The sequence below is a fragment of the Salvelinus alpinus genome, chromosome 14 (assembly GCF_045679555.1).
Source record: "Salvelinus alpinus chromosome 14, SLU_Salpinus.1, whole genome shotgun sequence".
Classification (NCBI taxonomy): Eukaryota; Metazoa; Chordata; class Actinopteri; order Salmoniformes; family Salmonidae; genus Salvelinus; species Salvelinus alpinus.
In genome coordinates this window covers 7,718,753-7,746,030 of record NC_092099.1, presented here as the reverse complement: position 1 = coordinate 7,746,030, position 27,278 = coordinate 7,718,753, and the positions used below count along the sequence as shown (strand labels likewise).

General features: G+C 44.0%; 1 protein-coding gene across 3 annotated transcripts in view; it reads right to left on the bottom strand.

Moving 5' to 3' along the window:
• Nucleotides 1-19,652, bottom strand: part of hecw2a (HECT, C2 and WW domain containing E3 ubiquitin protein ligase 2a) — a 49,119-nt gene extending 29,467 nt beyond the window's left edge. For 2 of the 3 annotated variants that reach the window (XM_071342004.1, XM_071342006.1), the window contains exons 1-2: nucleotides 19,564-19,652; nucleotides 2,889-3,704 (exon numbers count right to left, since the gene is read on the bottom strand). In XM_071342004.1, the coding sequence (XP_071198105.1) occupies nucleotides 2,889-3,288 (400 nt within the window). In that variant the 5' untranslated portion in view covers nucleotides 3,289-3,704; nucleotides 19,564-19,652. The other variant, XM_071342005.1, reaches the window with a different exon arrangement.
• Nucleotides 19,653-27,278: the final 7,626 nt, after the last annotated feature.

The window sequence follows — 27,278 nt, the reverse complement described above, 5'->3', positions numbered from 1 at the left end:
AATTCATTAGACCCTAATCTATGGATTTAACATGACTGGGAATACAGATATGCATCCTCACAAGCAGCCTCACAATGGGCCTCAGGATCTTTTGAAGGTATTTCTGTGCATTCAAACTGCAACTGTGTTTGTGGTCCGTAGCTTATGCCTGCCCATACCATAACCCCACCACCACGAGGCACTCATGTTCACAAACGTTGACATCAGCAAACCGTTTGCCCACACGATGCCATACAAGTGGTCTGCGGTTGTGAGGCCGGTTGGACATACTGCCAAATTCTCTAATAAAACGGAGGAGGCTTATGATAGAGAAATTAACATTCAATCCTCTGGCAAGAGCTCTGGTGGACATTCCTGCAATCAGCATGCCAATTGCAAGCTCCCTCAAAACTTGAGATATCTGTGGCATTGTGTTGTGTGATAAAACTTACATTTTAGAGTGGCCTTTAATTGTCCCCAGCATAAGGTGTAATGATCATGCTGTTTAATCAGCTTATTGATATGCCAAACCTGTCAGGTGGATGGAATATATTGGCAAGGGAGAAAGGCTCACTAACAGGGATGTTAACAAATTTGTCCACAAAATTTGAGCTAAATAAGCTTTTACTGCATATGGAAAAATTCTGGGATCTTTATTTTCAGCTCATGAAACATGGGACCAACACTTTACATGTTGCGTTTATATTTTTGTCGGGTGTAGTTTACAATCAAAATCCTGACTCTAAGCAGGGCTATTAAACAGTGCATTCGGAAAGTATTTTAAACCCCTATTTTTTCCCCACATTGTGTTAGGTTACAGCCTTATTCTAAAATAGATTAAATAGATTTTTCCCCCTCAATCTACACGCAACACCCCATAATGACAAAGCAAAAACAGTTTTTGAAAATGTATAAACTTAAAAACCTTATTTACATAAATATTCAGACCCTTTGCTATGACACTCGAAATTGAGCTCAGGTGCATCTTGTTTCCATTGATCATCCTTGAGATGTTTCTAAAACTTGACTGGAGTCCACCTGTGGTAAATTCAATTGATTGGATATGATTTGGAAAGGGACACACCTGTCTATATCAGGTCCCACAGTTGACAGTGAATGTCAGAGCAAAAACCAAGCCAGGAGGTCGAAATAATTGTCCGTAGAGCTCCGAGACAGGATTGTGTCGAGGCACAGATCTGGGGAAGAGTACCAAAAAATGTCTGCAGCATTCAAGGTCCCGAAGAACACAGTGGCCTCCATCATTATTAAACGAAAGCAGTCTGGAACCAGTGTAATGTACTTAAGTTGTTTTTTGGGGTATCTGTACTTTACCATTTACATTTTTGACAACTTTTACTTCACTACATTCCTAAAGAATATTATGTACTTTTTACTCTATACATCTTCCCTAACACCCAAAGTTGTGTTTACATTTTGAATGCTTAGCAGGACAGAACATGGTATAATTCACACACGTATCAAGAGAACATCCCTGGTCATCCCTACTGCATCTGATCTGGCAGACTCACTAAACACATGCTGCATTTGAAAATTATGTCAGAGTGGAGTTTGTCCCTGGCTATCCGTAATTTAAAAAAGACCTGTCTGGTTTGCTTAATATAAGGAATTTGAAATTATTTATACTTTTACTTTTGATACTTAAATATATTTTAGCAATTACACTTACTTTTGAAAGGTAAGTATATTTAAAACCAAATACTTTGACTTTTCACTTGAGAGTCATTTTCTAATAATACGGTATCTATAATTTTACTCAAAACCTGCTCCAGAGTGCTCAGGACCTCAGAGTGGGGTGAAGGTTCACCTTCCAACAGGACAACGGCCCTAAGCACACAGCCAAGACAACGCAGAAGTTGCTTCAGGACAAGTCTCTGAATGTCCTCGAGTGGTCCAGCCAGAGCCCGGACTTGAACCCGATCAAACATCTCTGGAAATAGCTGTGCAGCGACGCTCCCTATGCAACCTGACAGAGCTTGAGAGGATCTGCAGAGAAGAATGGGAGAAACTGCAAAATACAGGTGTACCAAGCTTGTAGCGTCGTACCCAAGACGAGGAGACTGTAAACACTGCCAAAGGTGCTTCAACAAAGTATTGAGTCGGGTCTCAATACTTATGTAAATGTGATATTTTATTTGATACATTTGTAAAAATGTCTAAAAACCTGTTTTTGCTTTGTCATTATGGGGTATTGTGTGTAGATTGATTAAATAGTTTTTTCCCCCTCATCAATTTTAGACTAAGGCTGTAACGTAACAAAATGTGGAAAAAGTAGAGGTCTGAAAACTTTCCGAATGCACTGTATTGGTGACCACCCAGGATAGTTTAGGTGTATATGATATGTGATGGTCCAAGTCAGATGTGTGTGTTGACTCAGGCTTCCCTTCCGTGGAACTTCAACAGCTCCAATTTCATTATTTACTCTGTAGTCTCCTGCACCAGAGACTTGCATTTCTCAACTCTACAAAACTAGCTAGAATCAGCAAGTCCTACACAACAGCTTGGATCAGTTCAGTCAGATCAGTAGTATTAGTTAAAAAGTTTGCCTTATCAGTCCAAATCAAAGGAACATTATTAGGAACATTATTACAATAAAAAAATCTGAGCATTTATTTTAACCTTTGATTCAATGCTCCACCAGTAGCTGGATAAGGTAAACTAGTGTTTAACTTATTCTGGCAGGGTACCCCTGGGGTTGATGATTTTTGTTTACACCTGTACATAACACAACTGATTCCTTTAATCAAGGGCTATATCATTAGTTGAATAAGATCGTTGTACTGGACTACAACATAACTATGTATCCCTGGGGGCAACCAGTTCATGTGTTCTACTTTAAACGTTCCTAGTTACTAACTACCATTGTGAAACGAGCATGCTGAGTGTCTCACCGATGTGGTAGAGGCCAATCCAGTCGGTGGCATCCACCTCCTCCTTGATGTCCCAGGAGATGACCAGGTTCTCGCCCCTCCCCAGCGTGAACTCCAGCGTGGACGCCGTCAGCGACGAGCGGCTCTGCGACGTCACCAGGTCCGTGTCACTGTTGGCCCTCGGGAGGCCCATGGGGCTACTCACCGCGGAAGCCATGTCCCCGGCGGCGCCACCACGCTCTACCAGGCTCCGAAGGTTCTCCGGGCTGAGTGTGTGTCGCAGGTGTGGGCTGCGCCTCCGAGGCGCTGACAGGTTCTCCCGTCCCAAGTGTCCGGGCAATCCGTGTGCATTGTGGGGGTGGGCCGTGTGGGGATGGTTACGGGTCCTTGGAAGGACCGCTGTGGCAAGTGAGGGACGCATGGTGGCTGCGGGGGAAAGGCCAAAGCAGGAAGTTTGGACTTGTAGTTACAGGAGCTGGCAAAAGGTTGGTGGGGGTTAGATAACCGGAAACCCTTGATCTTAGTGGTTGGGTTACGCTTCAAAGATGCGGTCTACCTCGGACACTTAACTATGGTAGATTGCTACAGCTTTAGCTTTCAGATGGTGGTGTCAATAATGTTTCATGTGGAGGCTGCAGAAGTTATCCTCCCATAAAAGCTCTGCGGTGTGTTGTACCTAAAGTTCTGACCAAGCTCTCTCTGGCCAATGTAAAAAAATATTATTCCTGGAGTGCAGTGAACAATCCAGGAGCAAAGACAGGTAGAAGACAGCCAGCGTTGTCCACTCTGCTACTTTACGCTGTCCAACAAGCAACGATCGAGACAGAGAGCTCAAGACTAGGAAAGAGAAGACAAAATGGAGAGGAAAATGAGGGACAGGGGCAGGCAGACGAAGTGAAACAAAGGACAAAACGTCAGTACTCTTAACCGATGCACTGCATGCACAGCAAAAACAGTGAACGGACAACTCTCAGTGAAATGCAATCACGAGATCCCTGAACAAGCATTTGTCACCACCAGACTGATGTGGTGTCACAGAACCAGTCACCAATGCATTTATAGTACATTGGCCTAGCCATTCTAATTTACACACCGAGTGATTCTCTCTTTCCTAATCAACATTACAAATTAATGACGAAATTACATCAGGAAAGCTGGGCTAAAGCGAAACTGCTGATTGTTTCATCTCTCCTTCTCAATTAAATGCATGCAAATGGGACAAAAAAAAATCTAAAACAGGATTTATTGTAGTAGAGACACGTTTCCATAACAACAACAACGTCCCAATGTACTGTTTTAAGGACTGAAAGTCCTCCTCTCTCTCTTACTATGACTCTTTCCCTCTCTCCCTCCGTGCTTTGTGGAGTCTGTCAGATTGACTGCCCCAGAAAAAGGAAGTGGAGATCCATCAGTGAAAGGGAGCTGTAACTGCCTCCCTGGAAGATCTTAAATCAGCAAAGGTGTCTGGGGGATATCAGGGGGACGACGGTCTGATTGGCTGTCCGATTCTGAACCACAACTGTTTAGTATGAAAAGGGAGACATGTGACTTTATGATTCAATAGGAGCTTATTTTAGATGTGCTGAGCAACAACCAAGGCATTTTGGAAGATTAGCTATAAGATTAGCTATAAGATTAGCACCAGTCATTTCTGATTTGGGATTATCTATGCTGGGCTCATCTCATCGTCTGTTCAGCATTACTATAACCAAATATGCTGTTGTGGGTGCGGACCATTACACAGTACTGTAGTTCCTTGGTAAATTGAAATGATGATCTCTGTTGAACTAATTTACAGTACATGACCAAAAGTATGTGGACACATGCTTGTCGAACATCTCATTCCAAAATCATGGCCATTGACATGGAGTTGGTCCCACCTTTGCTGCTATAACAGCCTTCACTCTTCTAGGAAGGCTTTCCACTAGATGTTGAAGCATTGCTGTGGGGACTTGCTTCCATTCAGCCACAAGAGCATTAGTGAGGTTTTACACTGTGTGCTTTGTGCCGGGGGCATTGTCCTGCTGAAACGTGAAAGGGTCTTCCCCAAACTGTTGCCACAAAGTTGGAAGCACAGAATCGTCTAGAATGTCACTGTATGCTGTAGCGTTAATACTTCCCTTCACTGGAACTAAGGGGCCTAGCCCGAACAATGAAAAACAGCCCCAGACCAGTAGTCCTCCTCCACCAAACTTTACATTTGACATTATGCAATGGCGTAGGTAGCATTTTCCTGGCATCCGCCAAACCCAGGTTCGTCCGTCGAACTGCCAGATGGTGAAACGTGACTCACCCTCTAGAGAACGCGTTTCCACTGCTCCAGATTCCAATGGCAGCGAGCTTTACACCACTTCAGCCGATACTTGGCATTGCGCATGGTGATCTTAGGCTTGTGTGCGGCTGCTTGGCCATGGAAACCAATTTCATGAAGCTCCCGATTACCAGTTTTTGTGCTGACGTTGCTTCCAGAGGCAGTTTGGAGTGTTGCAACCAAGGACAGATGATTTTTTACGTGCAACGCGCTTCAGCACTCGGCGGTCCTGTTCTGTGAGCTTGTGTGACCTACCACGTGAATTTGACGAACTATGACGGTGCCACGTTGAAAGTCACTGAGCTCTTCAGTAAGGCCATTCTACTGCCAGTTTGTCTATGGAGATACCATGGCTGTGTGCTCAATTTTACACACCGTCAACAACGGGTGTGGCTGAAATAGCCCGAATCCAGTAAATTGAAGGGGTGTCCACATACTTTTGTATATATAGTGCACTGTTACAGATGGTTTGACTCTGGTTTTATATGCATGAACTGACTGGAGATACTTAAGGGGTGCGAACTTAATCAATCACCTAAACTATCTGAAAGAAAAAAGTACTGTTAGGAGCCAGGTCTACAGCCTGATAAGTGATTCTATATTAAAAAAGTAGACTCAGCGATGTACTAAGTAAACAGCAGTGTCAGGCCATGGTCCACAACAACTAAGCGCTTGAAGCACAAGGTTTAACTTTTCTTCTGTTCTTGTCCCGGAGCTATGTTGTGATGTGAGTTAATGGTCACTAGGCTTTATGCTGAATGTTATGGATTGCTCTCATATTTGTTAATAGAGATTGACGCCAGATCAAGTTACTAAGGTCCAAGTACAAGGACTGAGGACACGGATTATTTACTGTTGTATTGAGGACAGTCTGTGGACACCGTTTGATGATCTGATTACTTTATGACTTTATACTCGGCCTTGTCTCAGGGTAGTAGGTTGGTGGTTGAAGATATCCCTCCTAGTGGTGTGGGGGCTGTGCCTTTGAAAAGTGGGTGGGATTATATCCTGCCTGTTTGGCCCTGTCTGGGGGTAACGTCAGAAAGGGCCACAGTGTCTCTCCTGACCACTCCTGTCTCAGCCTCCAGTATGTATGCTGCAATAGTTCGTGTCGGGGGGCTAGGGTCAGTCTTATATCTAGAGTATTTCTCAAGTCTTGTCCGGTGTCCTGTGTGAATTTAAGTATGCTCCCTCTAATTCTCGCTCTCTCTCAGGACCTGAGCCCTAGGACCATCACTCAGGACAACCTGGCCTGATGACTCCTTGCTGTCCCCAGTCCACCTGGTCGTGCTGTTGCTCCAGTTTCAACTGTACTGCCTGCGGCTATGGAACCCTGACCTGTTCACTGGATGTGCTACCTGCTGTTTTGGACTCCCTCTCTCTACCGCACCTGCTGTCTCTAACTCTGAATGATCGGCTATGAAAAGCCAACTGATTTACTCCTGAGGTGCTGACCTGTTGCACCCTCTACAACCACTATGATGATTATTATTACTATTATCATCATCATCATCATCTGACCCTGCTGGTCATCTATGAACGTTTGAACAACTTGGCCATGTTCTGTTATAATCTCCACCCGGCACAGACAGAAGAGGACTGGCTACCCCTCAGAGCCTGGTTCCGCTCTAGGTATCTTCCTAGGTTCTGGCCTTTCTAGGGAGTTTTTCCTAGCCACCGTGCTTCTACATCTGCATTGCTTGCTGTTTTAGGCTGGGATTCTGTTTTCTGACATCGGCTGATGTAAAAAGGGCTTTATAAATACATTTGATTGATTGATAACTCTGCAGCAGGAGACAAAGGTCACTACCTTATTTGGGTTTCCTATAAGCCCCTAGTGCTAATGTTGACATATCTGAATCAGACCGGAAACGGTTCTAAGGGCCAGTTCAGAGAATGCCACCTAGACTTTTCCTCTGCTTCTGTGCTGGGTGGTGTCTCCCTGCTGCAACTTGTAATATACCGGATAGGTTCTTGATTAACAGAAAGGAGAGTAGTGAAGTCAATCTGGAAACTCCTGTAACAGAAGTGTAATGTCTTACATTGTGCACATCTACAATATCATCAGTTCATCCTGCTGCCCGAGGCAACAGATCACGGAATCTCAGTTTAATAGTGATTTATAACAATCTATGTTGCTCAGTGCGACAGTACATGAGAAGAGAGGTCATGCATGTGTGAGATGATTGCCTGTGCGTCCGGAATGATACTGGAGAAAGGAATGCTTGCATGGATGTCCCTGAGTCAACAAGACTTTACAACTGGGGAACACACATGCATGCAGGTACAAATAGATATGTTCACAGCTACATGTGCGCACACACACACACACACTTGTGGGAGAAGGAGCATTTTGAGAAATTGTACAGTCGAGAGAGCGAAAAGTCTGTTCACTTGAATGGTAGTTATGCAACTGTTCTTGAGGTCAGTCCTCAAATTCCTTCCATGTCTGTATGCCATTGTTTTCTCTAATTTGAGTGGGAGAGGTCTGGGTTATGTCTGTCTCACTGAGCCAATGGGATGGGATAAGGAGCCTGTTCACTGCCTCTATACACAGTACAGGGGCCTTGACCTGAAAATGCAGCCTTCCTTTCCTTGAAATAAATAATGGCTCTTACATGACTGGATAGGTGAACGCTAGGCTTCTGCTACACAGCTTTAATCCATCATGTCATGTGAGATCTGTGATTGATTTGCATCCAGGAAGGAAAGAAGGAAGCAAGTTTTAATTTTAAAGACACAAAACAAGGCCATGGTAACCATTTATGCTTAGGACAAAAAATTGCAGATTCCAAAGGTTGGTAAAAAAAATTATAAAAATAAACAATGCTCTTCTGTATTGGGACCCACAGAATCCATCTGGTGCTTTGAGATTCTGGTTAGAACTGTGTGAAAGAGTATTATTAGGCCTAGAAATAAATAATCAGTTCCATTTTGAACTTGTTGGGCACCAGGTTTATGGTAAAGCCATAGAATCCTATTGTTGGGCAAGAAAACCAGAGAGCCATTCTGTTGGGCACAAATACTGGTTGAATAAACGTTGCTTCCATGTCATTAAAATAAAATAAAAATGCAACAATTAACGATTCTACTGAGTTACAGTTCATATAAAGGAAATCGGTCAATTGAAAAAAATGAATTAGGCCCTAATCTATGGATTTCACATGACTGGGCAGGGGCGCAGCCATGGGTGGGACCCAGGCCCACCCACTGGGAAGCCAGGCCCAGACAATCAGATTACATTTTTCCCCAACAAAGGGCTTTATTACAGACAGAAATAATTCTCAGTTTCATCAGCTGTCCGTGTGGCTAGTCTCAGACGATCCGACAGGTGAAGGGATCGGATGTGGAGGTCCTGGGTTTGCGTGGTTACACGTGGTCTGCGGTTGGGAGATCGGTTGGACGGACTGCCAAATTCTCTAAAACAACATTGAAGGTGGCTTATGGTAGAGAAATAAACATTACATTCTCTGGCAACAGCTCTGGTGGACATTCCTGCAGTCAGCATGCCAATTGCATGCTCCCTCAAAACATCTGAGGCATTGTGTTCTGTGACAAAACTGCAGGAGGGGGTCCTCCCGGGTGGCGCAGTGGTCTAGGGCACTGCATCGCAGCACTAGCTGTGCCACCAGAGTCTCTGGGTTCGCGCCCAGGCTCTGTCGCAGCCGGCCGCGACCGGGAGGTCTGTGTGCGACGCACAATTGGCCTAGCGTCGTCCGGGTTAGGGAGGGTTTGGCCGGTAGGGATATCCTTGTCTCATCGCGCTCCAGCGACTCCTGTGGCGGGCCGGGCGCAGTGCGCGCTAACCAAGGGGGGCAGGTGCACGGTGTTTCCTCCGACACATTGGTGCGGCTGGCTTCCGGGTTGGAGGCGCGCTGTGTTAAGAAGCAGTGCGGCTTGGTTGGGTTGTGCTTCGGAGGACGCATGGCTTTCGACCTTCGTCTCTCCCGAGCCCGTACGGGAGTTGTAGCGATGAGACAAGATAGTAATTACTAGCGATTGGATACCACGAAAAGGGGGTAAAATTTATTATTAAAAAAAAATAAAGCATGGTAAATTAAGCATGGTAATGTTACTGTGGATATGACTAATCATTCATGGACCTGTTCACTATGGGTAATGCAGCTCATATGAACGCGTAAGCTTTATTGATGCACTGAGGCCTCATAATAATGAATGCCGTTCTGACTCACTATGAGAGCAGTAACTGTATACTGTGCCAGGGTTCGTCATGGCTACTTCACTGGCTGCCTCCCCATGGGAATACATGCCTGGAATGAGTCACACGCTGAGAGATATCCCACAATGACCTGCAATGAGAGTGAGCACCACGGAAGTGGTTCCATTCACGCTCACTTCCTTATTTCATGCAATACCACTTTTGAACGCCGATATTTTTATAAACATAATGGAAGAAGGCTACTCACATATGCACATTCATCTGCACCTTAATTTGACACTTATGATGTGCATACACACACAATACAAACAGACAGAAAGACACGCAGGGTCAAGAAAAAAACATATGAAACAAGCATATAAACTGTACAGCCAAACCAGACACGTCCATTTAAAACCGGTTCTCACTCTCCCTACTGTACATCACTTTGACCAACTACACCTGCACTGCATGACCCCACAAAACAGATGGCGACAAAGACAGCCTGAGACAACCAGGGACAACACGATGGAAAGTGTACCATTCTGGGTCAACGTTGCCCATTGGCACAGACCTAGGATCAGCTCATCTTCCCTGAATCCTCACCTTAGCGACACCTGTTTTTAACCATTTCATTTTGAGTTTGATTCATTTCATGAACTGAGTTCAAATGGAAATGATCTCAACCCCGTCTGTGACTGATTCCATCCAAGTGAAGCTTGGCAGGACTATTTGAAATTCAATATGAGATGCTACTGTTTGCTTTGATATCAACGAACGTAGCAGCCGTAAAAGAAAACGCCTGAGTGGAGTTCCCACATCTGGTTTTCTGCGGAAAAAAAGAAGCTAGGTTGAATTAGCTGTATCCCTGAGAACTGGATGCATCTGGTTGTTGGCAACTCCGCTAAGCCTAGCTTTGACACATCCTGGGTGTATCACTTTGATCACTTGATTTGAGGTGACTATACTGTATGCAAAGGCCAGGGGGGCACAGTTCTTGTCCTCGGTGGCTGCAGTCCGGCTTCTTTTCATCTCTCCCTGCACTGGCACTGAATTGATCAATTAAATGCACTGATTTCCCAACGAATGCACACACATGAAGGCTTTTGGGCCAAAATCATGTCGTATTGAGCACGCCTGGTTACACCATCCACCATAGTTGCTGCGATGTTCTGAGCCAGCACAGTATGGTCTGAGTCTGTGTAGCGTGGTTCATTCTGCGTTGTGTATTTTTAATTAGGACGCTGCCACAACTGATGGTCTGCTCGTTTAAATCTTTTTATTTGCCCTGCACACGAAGAGACAACACAAACGTTACCCTTGGTGCAGTCACAGCTCTCCGGCACCTTGCTAGCCGAGGGTCAGGCAAAAGAGAACGATAAAGTGGTATGGGAATACAGATAACCCGCGATGGGCCAAACCAAAATATACAAAACTTTTACCATCACTTGTATGTACAATATTGGTATGAAAAAGTGTTTGTACACCAAATAAAAACATTAGCTATGCGGCTGTAATTAAATAAAAAAAATACACTGAATTATTATTATTATTATCAAATTACTAACATCCCCTCTTGACCTGGCCTATTTGAATTGGTCCTTGTGTGCAATTTGGTGCGTAATCTAGGGGAACAACATCACACTGCTACATTCACCCCCACTGTTTTACACTAGATTATAGGCCCAAAACAAAACACATTACCTCAAAGGTAACAAAGCAAAGAAAGAAAAAATAAAATTCACACCCACAGGGCGACAGAGTAACCCAGTGTAGTCCCTTAATTCTAGACCCACAAATGGTCGATCAGCTGAAAAGCTATCCCGCGAAGGATTAGGAAAAATAAGGGGTAGCTAATCCCTTATTCAACCGTATACGAAAAATGCCATATACATTTTATGCCGATGGACTACACACAAAGTTACATGAATTGTCAAATATATTAGACAAACCCACAAATCATTCTAAGACATGCTTAGATTCCTACATTCCTACAAAAGAAAAGGTAGGCAATATCCTACCGTCACTGAGAAACCAAGAACTGTTTCATTTCCTGTGTAGACATAGTTTGGATTAGCCTATCCACTGGCTTAATAAGTCTACCTAGTCTAGTCCGAACACCCTCACCCACAAACCTAGCAGGAATGTCACAGACAGCACTAACCCTGCTCAGAGGTCTAACCTCAGGATGGAGAGTACTACAGATCCGCATCTCCGGAGCCAGCACACTTTCAGTTACCGACTCAACACTAGTAGTGTCAGACGACTGATCAGAATCCTGGTAGATTGTCACAGACCACACTGACGAAGCATCTTCAACCAAGGTAACATCATCCACACTGAATGGAGTTTCGCAATCAGAACTCTTGTAGGCTTTGGGGATATCTCTCTGGTCCACTTCTGCTGAGCACACTTCACTTAAGGGGACTTCATACGGTTGTTCCACCTCACTTTCATCAGCCGGGACTTCACCATCCTCTTGGAGTATCCTCCCAGAAGACTCAGGAAGGCCTGCTACCCAGTGGACAGTCCTGGCGTCACTCCCATCCATTTGGCTGGACTTTGCAGACATCTCAGAGATCACGTCACCACTCGATAGAGATCCGTGACCCTCAGGTTCCTCCCACGAAGGTAAAGGCAGAAAGTTGACTGGCATAATCAGGTTCCTATGCACAGTTTTGATGCGTCCAGTGGTAGGGTGTTGGATACGATATGTGTTCGGTGAGCTGTTCTTTGCAACCACTATGTACACCACACTCTCCCAGCGATCAGCCAGTTTCTTCTTGCCCCTCTCCCCCTTGTTAGCAAGTAGAACTCTATCTCCCTTCTGCACCGAGTGACCCTTAGACCGTCTGTTGTAGACCTCGGCTTGTCTCTTTTGTTGCTTACTGGCATGCTGCTGGGCCAATGTCATGGCCTCTCTCAGATCCTCACCCAGAGACTGGACATACTTATCCACATCTACTGTGTCCCCATCCAACAGCACACTTTCAAACATAACATCTACCGGCAACCTAGGGGTGCGTCCGAACATCAAGAAGAAGGGTGGAAACCCAGTAGTCTCATGAACAGTGCAGTTATAGGAGAATGTCAATGTGTTCAACATCTGAGGCCATTTAGCCTTAGACCTAGCTGGCAGAGCTCTAATCATCCCACCCAGTGTGCGATTCAGACGTTCTGCTTGACCGTTACCCATGGGATGATAAGGTGTGGTGTGGGACTTTTCAACACCAGATAACTGAAGTAATTCTGCAATAAGTAAACTCTCAAAGTTAGCACCCCTGTCAGAATGGATGCAATCAGCGAACCCATAAATGCAGAAGAAATTATTCCAGAGAACACGAGCAACAGTCTTAGCAGACTGGTTTGGACATGGATACGCACAGGCCAGCTTAGTAAAGTGATCAGTCACTACTAACACATCAATAGACTTGTTGTTTGAATCTTCTGCAGTCCAGAAATCAATACACACAAGTTCTAAAGGTGCCGTTGTCACAATGGAGACAAGTGGAGCTCTTGCTTCAGGCTCAGGTGCTTTACTCAACACACATCTCTTACAGTGGGCCACGTATTCCTTGACATCCTTCTCCATAGATTCCCAGTAAAACCGCTGTCTCGTGAGCCACAATGTGCGCTGCTGACCCTGATGACCAGCATCATCATGAACTCCCTTCAACACAAGGCCTCTCAAAGACACAGGTACGACATACTGAAATATTTTCTTCTTACTCACTGGGTGTTTTGAGACACGATACAGAATCCCTAACCGCGTGGTGAGTTTCCCCCACTGTCTTAGAGTATAAACTGTTTCTTTAGCTTCAAAGACTCGCTCTCTCCTAGATGGGCGCCGGCCTCTATCTACAAAGAACATGACTCTGCTGATGATAGGATCCAGTGACTGGTTATCATACAGCTCCTTGTGTGTAAGGACAGGTAAAGGGCTCTGACCCATGGACATCAACTTCTCAAGGTGCTGCACATGTGAAACGGCCCTCACTGTGGCACCATCATCCCATCGGCGATGGGCATGGAGGACAGCAGACACCTCTTCACAGGAAACCAACCCACTGACATCGTCTCCAGCTCTACTCAACTCACTCCCAGGAGCCATAGACGTTCCACAGCCAGCCTCGGGCTGCTCACAGGAGAGACGGAACATGTCTTGTACATCATCCAGTCGAAGACCTCTGGCTTCCTCCAGCAGGACATCATATGGAATTCTTGTCAGTCGGTGCAGAACTTTGGAGCGGACAAATGGCTCTCTGCTCAAAGCATCAGCAACGACATTCTTGGGCCCTGGTATGTACTGGATATCAAAATCAAAAGGTGCCAGCTTTGCAACCCATCTCTGCTCACATGCATCAAGTCTCGGCTTTGTAAGAATATATTTGAGTGGATTGTTGTCGGTCCACACCGTAAACTTATGCCCTCGCAGCCAATGGCTGAACTTATCATGAATGGCCCATTTCATGGCTAGAAATTCCAGCCGGTGAGCAGGATACTTGGATTGTGCATGATTAAGAGATTTACTAGCAAAAGCTATTGGCCTGGCTATGGCCTTCCCATCTTGCACTTGGGATAGTACAGCTCCCAAACCACTAGTAGATGCATCAACAGAAAGCAAAAATGGCTGAGAAAAATCTGGATGAGCCAGCAGTGCCTGGTCAACTAGTGCTGCTTTCAAAGCTTCAAAAGCGAGTTGACATTCAGCAGTCCAGTCTGCAGCAGTGAGCCTGCGAGAGGGACCAGGCCTCTTTCTGCCCTTGCCTCTCCTAGGCTTCTTCTGACCTGTAGTCAGCTGAAACAATGGCCTAGCAACCATGGAACAATTCTCAATGTAGTGTTGATAGTATACTACCATACCAAGGAAAGAACGGATTTTGCTAGGAGACGGAGTGACACCATCAGCTTCCATCATCTCACTCTCAGTCACATTCAAAATGGTTTGAACCTTAGCAGGATCAGTGGCTACGCCCTCCTGAGAAATGATGTGGCCCAAAAACTTAACAGACCTCCTCAAAAACTTGCACTTAGACGGAGACAGTTTAAGATTGTGCTCCTGCAACCGCTGGAAAACCATCTCAAGTCTCTGCAGACTCTCTTCCTCCGTCTTAGCAAAAACCATCAGATCATCCAAATAGCAAAGGAGACTTAGAAAGTTTTGGTCCCCAAAGATGGTCAGCATCATTCTCATAAAAGTAGCTGGGCTGTTGCAAAGGCCCTGAGGCAAACGATTGTACTCGTGCAGACCTAAAGGAGAGGAAAAGGCAGTGTATTTCTTATCCTCTTCATGCAGTGGCACATTGTAGTACCCAGATGTCAAGTCCATTGTGCTGAAGAAGGCATTACCTCCCAGCGCCGCCAGTACATCAGCCTGATGAGGCAGGGGATGAGCATCCTTCACTGTGCGGGCGTTTAACCACCTAAAGTCAGTACATAGACGCAAGTCCCCATTCTTTTTCCATACCAGCACCAATGGTGAGGCATACTCGCTGCTGGATTTTCTGACGATTTCCTTTTCCTCCATATCATCCAGTGTTTCCCTGAGTTTTTGGTAATCAGCTGGAGAAAGCCTACGATAAGGTAATCGAAATGGGCGGTCATCAGTCAGCCGTATGCGATGGCAGAACTCTTTTGCCTCTCCACAATCCAGGCTATGTCTAGAGAACACCGTGTCATACTTCTCAATTAAACCGACAAGTTTGTCTTTCCAGAACTGTGAAACTGGACACTCCTCAACAGACAGGCCTTGAAGTCCAAGATTGCTCAGTGTACTGTTGTCATTAACTACACTGCCACCAACTGAACTCTTAGCTGTAAGACTGCCATGTGAGCTGTCACATTGTACTTTTGCCACGTTCTGGTAAGCAGCTTGCTGCTTGACATCATCAAAATCCTCCAATGCAATACAAGGGTACACATCTGCCACTTTAGCATTTCGTCTCAGGGTAACTGGCGAAGTTGTTGGATTCACAATCTTCACAGGGAGCCATCCATCCCCCCACAGAGGCGTAACTACTCTCCCTACTAGTATGTGTCGATTCACACAACGAGACGTGCTGGGCTCGACAACAACAGTACTGCCCACAGAGAGTTTTGTCTTTGGGGGTAAGCGGCCCCACACCAGATGCTCACTCATGGGTTGGAGCGTTACTGCCCTCTTCAACTTAATGGTGCCCACTTTATCTGGGATGGAGTCTCCTCTCCATCTCTCCAGATTTGATAGGAGACGCAGGAACCGGCTGTCCTCACACTGGCCAGAAGGACCTGGCGTACCCACCACCCGCCAGTAGCTGTCATTTGATTTGAACTGTCTAATCAGAGACTTCAACACGTTAGTGCCAACAATGAGTTCATCAACCTGCCCATCTACAATAAGCACTGGGACTACATAACTGAAGCCATAAAGCTGTAGTTTCAAGTCACACATGCCCACTGGGCTAGTTTGCGTCCCACCACAACCCACCAGTATGATGTCTGAAGGAGCTACAAAGTTCCCCTCTACCACTCCTGCCTCCCTCAACCGAGGTACAATATCTGCGCGCAGAGTAGTAGCCATGGACCCACTATCTAACATCCCCTTCAGCTCAACTTTATCCTGTACTAGCACGGTGGTGTAAAACAAACTGTCATTCTGAGAAATTCTCATTGTGTTCTGAAAAATTACTGTGTTGTTCTTGGGTACTGACTCACAAAAATAAGAATAAACAGATTGGATATCATCATCATCAGTGGAGGAAAAATTAGCCTGCCCCACATTGCCCTCCTCAGAATGGAGGCTTTCTAGTTTTCCAGACCTGCCAGTCTGTCCACATCCAGGGCTCTGTCGCTGCCCAGTCTCACTACAGTCAAAGCTCATGTGGCCAGGAGAGAAGCACTTGAAACACAGCTGGTGCATCTGACAGTGAGCTTTGGTCCAGTGATTAGTGCTTCCACAGACAGCGCACTCACGCTCACGTTTGGGGAACTGTTTATGGGGCCCTCTGTTCACAGACTGAGTATTGCTGACAAGAGCCTTCTCTAGCATACTCAAAACTTTCTCTAATGTCCCACCCTCAGATACAGATTGGGCCTGTTCTGGTTCACGGCCACATCGAGAAAAAGATGACACATTAGGTCTGCTCTCAGGATCCACTTCCTCCTGGGGGGAGTTGAAGACAGCAGCCACCTGCTGTGAAAGTTGTATTCTACATGCTTTACGCTCCCTTAACAGTTCATCCAAACGATCCTGTACCTCACTGGCTGTCCAGTCACGAAGGGGTTTGCATTTGAACACTTGGGCCAACTCTTTATCAGGACAGTTGCGTACAAACATGACTGCCAACTCTGAGCGCTGATTGGGCAAAGTTCTACCCTCACCTACAAGATACTGTTCAGCTGCGTCTGCAGCTTTGTTAAGCCTAATCCAGAAATCTAGTGGACCCTCATTAACATATGGTTTCATTGAATAGAAATCAGCTAATGGCATACCTGAGTAGACAGTATCCCCAAAGTGTTGCTTGAGAACACTGAACACTGCCTTAACATCTGTGACAACAGGGTTGTTACGCATCCAGACTTTGGTCACATCCCGTGCCCTCCCCATGAGCCTAGACATCACCTCCCCAACATTCTCAGACCCAGTGTAACCCCTCTTCTCTAGGTAGACTCCCATTAGCTCCTCCCACTCCAGGACAGAGTACTCATCTGAGCCATCACCCCTGAAGAAAGGTGGAGCACTAACCTCTGACTTCACAACCAGATTCAGCTTGGACGCATCAATAAAAGTTGACCCACATTGTTCAGGCAGGGGAAACTGCTGGGATTGGTCAGGGGAATGGGCAGGAGAAAGACTTGAAGCCCCAGGCTGCAGTAAACTCGCTCTGATAGATTCTCCTATCTCTGAACCAATCTGCTTAATAAGGTCACTAAGCTGACTCGGTGTCCCATTATTACTGAGGACTGGGGACAATGATACATCAAGAGACAGAGGTGGGATACCCTGGTCAGGTGGAGTAAACAGCCTACCCCTCCCAGTGCTTGTAAACTTAGGACTAGCAAACACTCTACTCCCAGGAGCTGACTGTACAAATGGTGTAAATGCATGGACACCCCTCCCTCTACCCACACTAACCACACCAAAATCCCCAGCATAACTCATCTTATGGACTTGAGAGTCTTCCATGGCTCAATAGAGAACTAAGCTACAATGTAATTTACTGCATACAAATACAAAAAAAATGCAATAAACAAATTCCCTCAAAACATACAAATAAACACCAATACAATTATCTAGTGAATATGCTACATTCACCTTCACTATTTACAGTATACATTCACTTATAGCAAACCATCAACAAGTGCGCATGCGCGGATCGCGCATCTCCTCCACATGCACAGCTCCGGTGGTCAGCTTGAGCTAACCAGTCGGCAGGTCGCGGCACCAGTTTGTAGCGTGGTTCATTCTGCGTTGTGTATTTTTAATTAGGACGCTGCCACAACTGATGGTCTGCTCGTTGAAATCTTTTTATTTGCCCTGCACACGAAGAGACAACACAAACGTTACCCTTGGTGCAGTCACAGCTCACCGGCACCTTGCTAGCCGAGGGTCAGGCAAAAGAGAACGATAAAGTGGTATGGGAATACAGATAACCCGCGATGGGCCAAACCAAAATATACAAAACTTTTACCATCACTTGTATGTACAATATTGGTATGAAAAAGTGTTTGTACACCAAATAAAAACATTAGCTATGCGGCTGTAATTAAATAAAAAAAATACACTGAATTATTATTATTATTATCAAATTACTAACATCCCCTCTTGACCTGGCCTATTTGAATTGGTCCTTGTGTGCAATTTGGTGCGTAATCTAGGGGAACAACATCACACTGCTACATTTGCATGATATTGTGAAAGGGTAATAGTTTCCTCTTCCCTGGTCTTAAATCAGTGGCATGTGAACAGGATAGAACGAGAACCAGCAGACACGTCGGCCCTTGAAGACTGGAGCTGTGACACCCTGGCTGTAGGCATAACATAAACTCACTCATACCATCTGAAATAATGGCATGATGTCAATGCTCAGCTGCATAGCGCATGGAGTTACGCTGTACTCCCCAGGGTATTACGCAGCCACAAAGTGATGTTTACAATGGGTAGCCTATACCACCTACAGAGAAGTATCATGTTTTATAGCCTACTCTCAATATTGACAGGTGAATTGAACACATCTTACTATATTACCTACTGTAGTCTACAAGGCAAACTAGCCTACATCAATTAATTAGCATGTCAACACGCTACGCTTCTCTCGTGCTGTCGATGCCACAGGCGCATTGCTTTGCGCACATTACTGAATAGGGACCGCACTGAACAGTCTGTGATCATTGCTCGCTATTGGGTTAGGCTACTCTGGGAATTCCCAGCGTCAATTCTTAATGCAAATCTCATTGACAAGACGCAGGCTATAAATCAACCAATTTCACTTAATTAAAAGTGATGACATACACAACATGACACTGTATTCACATGTAACGGTTTGGCTATACTAACATATTTTAATTCCGTCGGTCACCATCCTAAACGATGATAAAATGCCACATGAAATATTGACCACGGGTGTATCCATGGGTAGTATACCTTTTGCGCAGAGGTGCGATAAAACAGACGCACACAAATTAAACGCGATCACAGCTTTTATCCGCAGTTATGGTGTGGATATCACGATGGTTTTGTTACCTCTCTGTGCAGTCTCGGATTTATGGACAGGCGGGATACCGCTTTAGGGGACCCAAGTCCAGGCCAAATATGTAGAGGCAGCCTGGGTGTGAGTCATGTATAGCGTCGGTATCTCTCCTCCGGTTGGCAGTAATGTTGGCGTGAAATGTTTAGGCTGCGGAGGTTGGACGGCCTTCTTGTAGCAGGCTGTCAGTGTCTAAAGGTGCGCACTAGAAACACAATTTCCCCTTATTATTACGACCACAACGTTCGTTTTGTCGTCTTTTCAATGTATAGCCTTCTATGGTTTTGCATCGCAATGCGTATTCCACACACTCAGCCATACTGTCCGAATCATCTTCCCTGCCAGCAGATGCTCAAATCCCGAACGACCTATCCCACAAGCAATACAGGTTTGAAGCCGAACCTACAGAGTAAGATGGCAAACGTAGCCTACCTAATTATTGCAGTTAGCCTATGAGTCGTTTGTCTAACAGGGGTCATTATGGAATTATTCATAATATACCTGATGCGTAAACCGTGCCTCCTCTGTTGAAATGGGCGGTGACTTAAAGGAGATAGATCCAGCCTGCAGAGCTGTGTATGGCGGCTGGCTGTGCAACCTGGTCTCAGAGTATTTTGTAGTATTCTGTACGTAAATCAGAGACCCGAATGCAAATTTTTATGGGTCAAGGATTTACGTTTACTATGTTACATCTTGTATATGCGACCAGGCTGGTGTGTTGGAATACAGGCAGTGGCGATTTTCGCATGTAAATCTTGGTGGGGCAAACAAAAAATATATTTTTAGATGCATGCCAGCAAACCCACTGCACAACACTAAACAATACATTAATTGCACTATAACGGTGATAAACGGTGCCCACACAGTCCCAACACCTTACCACTGCTATACCTGTTAATTATAACAGTTAAGTCAGCCTAATTTACTGCCTTTAAAAAAAACATAGCTGATATGGCTGACTTGCTTAAACAAATTTGGTTCCTACTGATAATTGAGATGTATAAACTATGACATAAGCGGACGATGAGCAGATAATAGACAATCTGTAATTTCGTTTAAGACATTAATGAACGAGCTAGGACGGGCGTAGTCAATATAACTATTTGATCAGCTCTTTTGAAATGTACAGCAACATAATTCAGAACACGGGCCTTTCTTACAGTATTCTCCCTGTACACCAAGTCAGAACCATATGATAAATAAAGGGGGCATACAAGCAGACAATTTATGCAGTGGCATACAATACATTTTTGGACTCACCTTGTTGTGCTGTGCTCACTTGAAGCTGGTGCGGCAGTCCTTTGTGGGCAATTTTTTTCAGAAAACTTTGTCATCAAAGTCTGGCATTCTCTAGATTTATGGTGCTTTCAAAATAACTGAGAAGACTGAGAAAAAACAAGGTAGTCAGTGATCTTCAGGTCAGAGCTCTAGAAAGAGGCCCGAGTTCCCGACTTGCAATTCCGAGTTGGATGACCGTTCAAAATGTATTTTCCCAGTCGGAGCTTGTGAAATCACAAAAATCAGATTTCCCAGTTCTGAGTTTCCAGTTGTTTTGAGAGCGTCAGAAGTCATGCTTAATTGACACCATGGCTAATGTTGAATGTTTATAACCTTTTAAGCTTGGAAAAGAGACCCTTAAACATAGACTTGGGACCACACACCCACTCCACTGAATAGCAGGCAAGTGATTGCTTTCCAATGCTTGCAGTTAGCGACTGACTTCTTCCAAACCACTCATTGATGAATTAGCCATTTCCAACTTGTTGTGTAATGTTAATGTCCAATGGCCGATGAGCACCGATATGTTTTATCTGTAATTTCTCTTCGAAATTTCTAATGTGACAAGGATTTAAAAGGATTTGCCAGTAGATTGTAGACTTGATTCATGATGATGACTGATACCTTGCTAGCTGAGATTTTGAAAGTATGGTGTTGACATGATCAGTCCAATCAAAGCTGATATAAGACATAACATGATTTGAAGTAATTTTATATGTGACCAATGACCTTGAGCTTTCTTGGATGGGCACTTCTAATGCACAGTTCCAGTCAAAAGTGTGGACACACCTTCTCATTCCAGGCTTTTTCTTAATTTTACTATTTTCTACATTGTAGAATAATAGTGAAGACATCAAAACTATGAGGTGGCGATAATGGGACTGGCTTCCTCTCTCACATCAAAACATACCTGCAGACGAGTGACAGATGGATGGATAGAGAGAGAGCATGATTTTGCCTTGTTTTTTTTATTGTAACACGGTCAGTCATCTTAAAATCAGGAGGTGAAATGCAAAACTGACCTTGGGACTGCTACATCTCTGCCTGTATTTCAATGTAAAGTATCTCTTTAAAAATACTTCCTGTTGACCCGACCGAGTGATATCTCACCTATGATCATGCTGTGTCCTCTGTGTCAGCCAGTTCAGATGCGGGAGGGGTTCAGCAAAACAGCTGATATAACCTACAGGACTTAGGGAGAAGGGGGAGAGGGATAAAGTGAAGAAGAGAGACTGTTATTGTGTGTGTGTGTCGTCTCACCTGGTGTCCACACTGAGTGGCTACAGAGTACTTTATGCTGAAAAACAGACACATGAGGACAAACAATAGAAGATAATGTCAATAGAAGATACTGTATGTGACTCAGACACCTATCGGAGTGTACCTGAAACATTTAAATATAGAGGGCTATGTGTCTCACGACTTGGTTATTGCAAAGCTAACCCCCAGGGAAATCATGACTTTGTAGCAACAGATAATCCAGTGAAAATGGCTATGTTTATGTGGCGTAAATCTGAAAATTAGCAGATGACATATTAAGGGTTTTTTAATTAATGCATGTGAGACTGGTTCCATGTACAATAAGACAGGCAGAGACGGATAAAAATAACACAGAACAGTTTAATTACCTCTGGTTATGGAAACTTTTGCCAGCAATAAAGCTTCCGCGGCCTGTTCCTCGGACAGTGAACATCTGGCATTGTCTACATTTTCAACCCCTTGGCCAGCTCGCTCTCTGAAAGTAAAGAAAACAGCTTATTTTTTATAGATGTGGAAACAATAACTGAGATATGACCGTTCAATCTAAAGCAGCAGATGTCATTTATAGGATACGTCAATACAGCCCATTGCTGCTTACCTGAGATGCCATCTTCGTAGGTGTCTGCTTTGACTTCCTTTGTGTCGGAAAAAAGTTGCTTTCAGAACAATTAGTTTTGATTGAAAATAAAAAAGGTTTTGCTCTCGACAAAAAGACACAAATGTACCTCCATAGCGTATAACAATTTACCTGTGAATAACCACACCTTCATACAAACGTGCTACTGTATGCAGAATTCTTGAAGCACAACCGAAGATGCTGCCATATCCTGCAGCACGCCCACAAGCGAGCCACTCAGGAGCAGAATGATGCCGCGTGGAAGAGGGAAAGGAATGAGATGGGAACAGCAATTTGTTGCAAGTTGGGGAGGAGGGCTAATAGCTGAACAATAGACTATTCAACCTTTACTAAAGATTTGTCTAATAGCCGAGCTAGTTGTGAAAATCCCCCCTCCTATCACAGACCAGATTTGCCCTAACGAACCAAAGGGGTAGCTTGCTACTCAACGTAATAAAGTAATGACTTTTCAAATAAGTTACCTTACACATTATGTTGGCTGACAATTTGTTAGCTACGCTGTCCTTACAAACCACATAGCATATCATTACAGCAGTATGTACTGGTATGTTAACTAGCTACCTAACGTTAGTAGTTATACTTGACTTGATTATTCCCGTCATTCTTAGCTTAGCTAAATGGTATAGTCGTTGTGCTTTCTCAATGGACATTCGGGTGCTTTCATAAATTCACTCTGGCTTTCTATAGGCTGGACAATAGAACAAGTCAAAACTCACCCAAGGCTAAAAAACGGCTTCAGAGCGTTGGCTAAACTGGAACACTAGCGTGAGCCCATAGCAAATTAATGGAATCGAACGTTCGCAGAGCCTGTTTTGACTGGAGTGATGCTTAGAATTCCATGAAATATGTATCCCTTTTCATTTTACCACTACAATCTGTTCGTCGTACGAAACTGGAAAAAAACTACTTGTGTAGAAAGTAAACGTCCGCACCTCGATGGTGTCAACTGTGCTTATGTCTGCGTAATGAAAAAGTAGGGAAAAATAAGAACTTCTGACTATTTCTGGTCTAGCGATCGATGACAAATGAGCTTGCTGTCCAGACTTACATAACTACAAAGAGGGGATTTTCCTGATTAAAATGGCACCCGTGTAACAGTTTTACTTCTCCTCGCCCCTACCTGGGCTCAAACCAGGAACCCTCTGCACACATAGACAACAGCCACCCTCGAAGCATCATTACCCAACGCTCCACAAACGCCGTGGCCCTTGCAGTGCAAGGGGAACAACTACTTCAAGGTCTCAGAGCAAGTGACGTCACTGATTGAACCGCTATTAGCGCGCACCCCGCTAACTAGCTAGCCATTTCACACCAGTGACATCCGACTTGAAAAAAATCTAAATATACACATTGCGAGATATTTGGCGAAATAGACAGACACGCCTATATTTCCCCCATAGGAAACAATGGGAAGGCCGCAGAGTTTCAATATTATTTTTGTTGTTTACATTTTGTTGTTTACATTTTAACTATAAAACTATGTGAGCAGGTCTCATTGCCAACAATAGCGAAGCAGGCATTGTGACGTTGAACAATAAGCTGGGAATAGAACGTTCGAAAGGCAAGTTGGTGCCACGGTGCTCAATAGAACTAATAGGAGATGGCAGGGTGAAGAATTCACTAAAATAAGGCCTGTTTTTTTGCAATTACTTCAAAATTATGGTAAGCAGCTGAGAAATATGGTCATATTATGAAACTGGGCTCCACGGTGGATGCAATGAACTAGTATTCATCAGAAAAGAACGTTGTTAAAAATGTGTGTCCAGCCTACTATCTAATATGTGTCCAGCCTACTATCTACACGGATTTCAGAGCACTCTCGTCTGAGTGTACCAGAGCACAGAATAATTACTTTATGAGCGCTCAACACCCGCTGAATATGCCCGGTGTCCGTAAACGTTGGGGAAAAAGTGTAATTAAATAGTTTCCAGCAGCACATTTACAGTCACCAATGCTCTGGTTAACACAAAAACTGCCTTACCAGCTCTTCTAGGGCAAGTAAAATGGTCTCATTTGTGTCTGGAAGTAGCTAGCCAACGTTAGCGTGGGTGCTTGACTGCTGTTGTAAGGCCAGAACGCCCAAATCAACCCTACTCCTCGGCCCGAGAGCGAAACGGTCTGAATTTACAAACTGACCATTTTTCTCTGAATGGAAACACTATAATATGAATCAAATTAATTAAGCCAAATTTCATAAAATCTATCCCATATACTATGTTATTACAAAAAAGGTTTTAAATTCTCTGGTAATGCCAATACGGAATACTATCAAATGCTTCTCAAAGATGCCCTCTGGTGGTCAAACTAGCAATAACTTGCATTAACAGAAGAAATGGCTGAGAATTAAATGACGTGCCACAGAATGCTGCAGCAGCACGCAGGGTGTGCCGCAGTATGACGCAACTTTTAAATGATCTCCGCATGTGAAGTTTCCCACTGTGAAGCATGGAGGAGGTGGTGTGATGATGTGGGGGTGCTTTGCTGGTGACGCTGTCAGTGAGTTACTTAGAATTCAAGGCACACTTAAGCAGCATGGCTACCACAACATTCTGCAGTGATACAACATCCCATCTGGTTTGCGCATATGTTTTTCAACAGGACAATGACCCAACACACCTCCAGGCTGTGTAAGGGCTATTTGACCAAGTGGGAGAGTGGTGGAGTGCTACATCAGATGACCTGGCTCCACAATCACCCGACCTCAAACCAATAGAGATGGTTTGAAAAAAGTTGGACCGCAGACTGAAGGAAAAGCAGCCAACAAGTGCTCAGCAAATGTCGGAACGCCTTCAAGACTGTTGAAAAAGCTGGCTGAGAGAATGCCAAGAGTGTGGAAAGCTGTCAAATGCAAAGGGTGGCTACTTTGAAGAATCTAAAATATATTTTGCTTTGCTTAACACTTTTTTGGTTACTACATGATTCCATATGTGGAATTTCATAGATATTGTCTTCACTATTATTCTACAATGTAGAAAATAGTAAAAAATAAAGAAAAACCATTGAATGAGTAATGTGTCCAAACCATTGACTAGTACTATAACTCTATGGCAGCAACCAAGGGGTTGAATTTCCGATCTCTACCCCTAGATTTGGTGGTGACGTAGTGTCCCCATGAGTGACAGAACACTGAGCCAATCACGGCGCAACTAGAGAACATTACCAAGCCCTATGCTCCGTATTTTCCACTGGCTGCCCCACCACCACAGAAAGCACTGAGCTAGGCTGAAACACCTGCATTTTGGAGCTGCCTTACTCAAGAAAGCAAAAAAGAGACCAAGTTTGTATGCAGCTTTATTAACTAAATTTTTTTTACAATGTTTTCAAACTGACACGTATTAATACAAAAATAACATGAAAAACAGCTCTGCCCCACCTCCCCTGAATGAAAGGTTGCCACTGCATTTAAACTCAGCATAAAAAGAAACGTCTCTTTTTCAGGACCCTGTCTTTCAAAGATTATTCATAAAAATCCAAATAACTTCACAGATCTTCATTGTAAAGGGTTTAAACACTGATTCCCATGCTTGTTCACTGAACCATAAACAATTAATGAACATACACCTGTGGAACGGTCGTTAAGACACTAACAGGTTACAGACGGTAGGCAATTAAGGTCACAGTTATGAAAACTTAGGACACTAAAGAGGCCTTTCTACTGACTCTGAAAAACAGCAAAAGAAAGATGCCCAGGGTCCCAGCTCAACTGCGTGAACGTGCCTTAGGCATGCTGCAAGGAGGCATGAGGACTGCAGGGCAATATATTGCAATGTCCGTACTGTGAGACGCCTTAAACAGTACTACAGGGAGACAGGACAGACAGCTGATCGTCCTCCCGGTGGCAGACCACATGTAACAACACCTGCACAGGATCGGTACATCCTAACATCACTAAGGTGTAAAAAAAAAAAAAAAAAGGACACAAAAAATGGTCAAAGACTCCAGCTGCTACTTGCTGTTAATCTATGCATTGTCACTTTTTTATTTTATTTTAGTTCAGAACAAATTCTTATTTAAAATGACAGCCTAGGAACAGTGGTCTTAATTGCCTTAAATTGTTCAGGGGTAGAGCGACAGATTTGTACCTTGTCAGCTCGGAGATTCGATCCACCAACCTTTCGGTTACTGGTCCAACGCTCTAACCACTAGGCTACCTGCCGTCCCACTTTACCTCTACCTACATGTACAAATTATTTTATTGTGCTACTTTAATACATAGTTTATTTTGGAAATACTATCTTAATTCTATTTCTTGAACTGCATTGTTGGTTAAGCGCTTGTAGATAAGAATTTCACAACAGCTGTTGTATTCGGAGCATGTGACAAATACAATTTGATTTGATTTGAATTTTTTAAATCTTCTATACATGTATAGCAGTGGTTCCATTGTGCAGATGTAAAGCTTATTTCCAGCATTTCAATACATTTTGCATGGGGTGGATACTTTTTTGTTGTTGTTGCTATTTTAAAGCCCATTTTCTGCAATTCTACACATTTTGACATCGTGTTCATGTGATATCCGAGTGACTTTAACATGGGCTAGTTGATCTGGACATTTCTGACAAGTTATAAATAGCTCCCTAAAGTCTGCAATGACTGACATGACAAGAGGAAAACTGCTAATGCACTACCCCATTTTAAATTGCATCTTGTGCATTTTACTATTACAACTTTGAAGAGTAAGTTGAAAGCCTGACAGTTCCACCATTTATATACAGGAATTAATTATGTAGCCACCATGTTAATTAATATAGGCATTTTAATGAGTTTATTAGAGGGGAAATTCATAAAGTCATGATTGACAGGCTCGTGCCTTAATCCTTCAAGTTTTTTATTTGGTAAATGTGCACACACATAGGTTAATAAAGCATATACATTCATGGGGCATTCACATGCTTGTCGGAAGCGACATGATTGTTTTCAATATTTATGCATTAGTGGAAACCAAGACTTCTCAGGGCAGGTCTGCCGGTTTTGACGAGCAGAAGTGTCTTTTCGTAGCAGGTTAGGATCATTAACGTGGCAGGATAGGATAATTAATGTG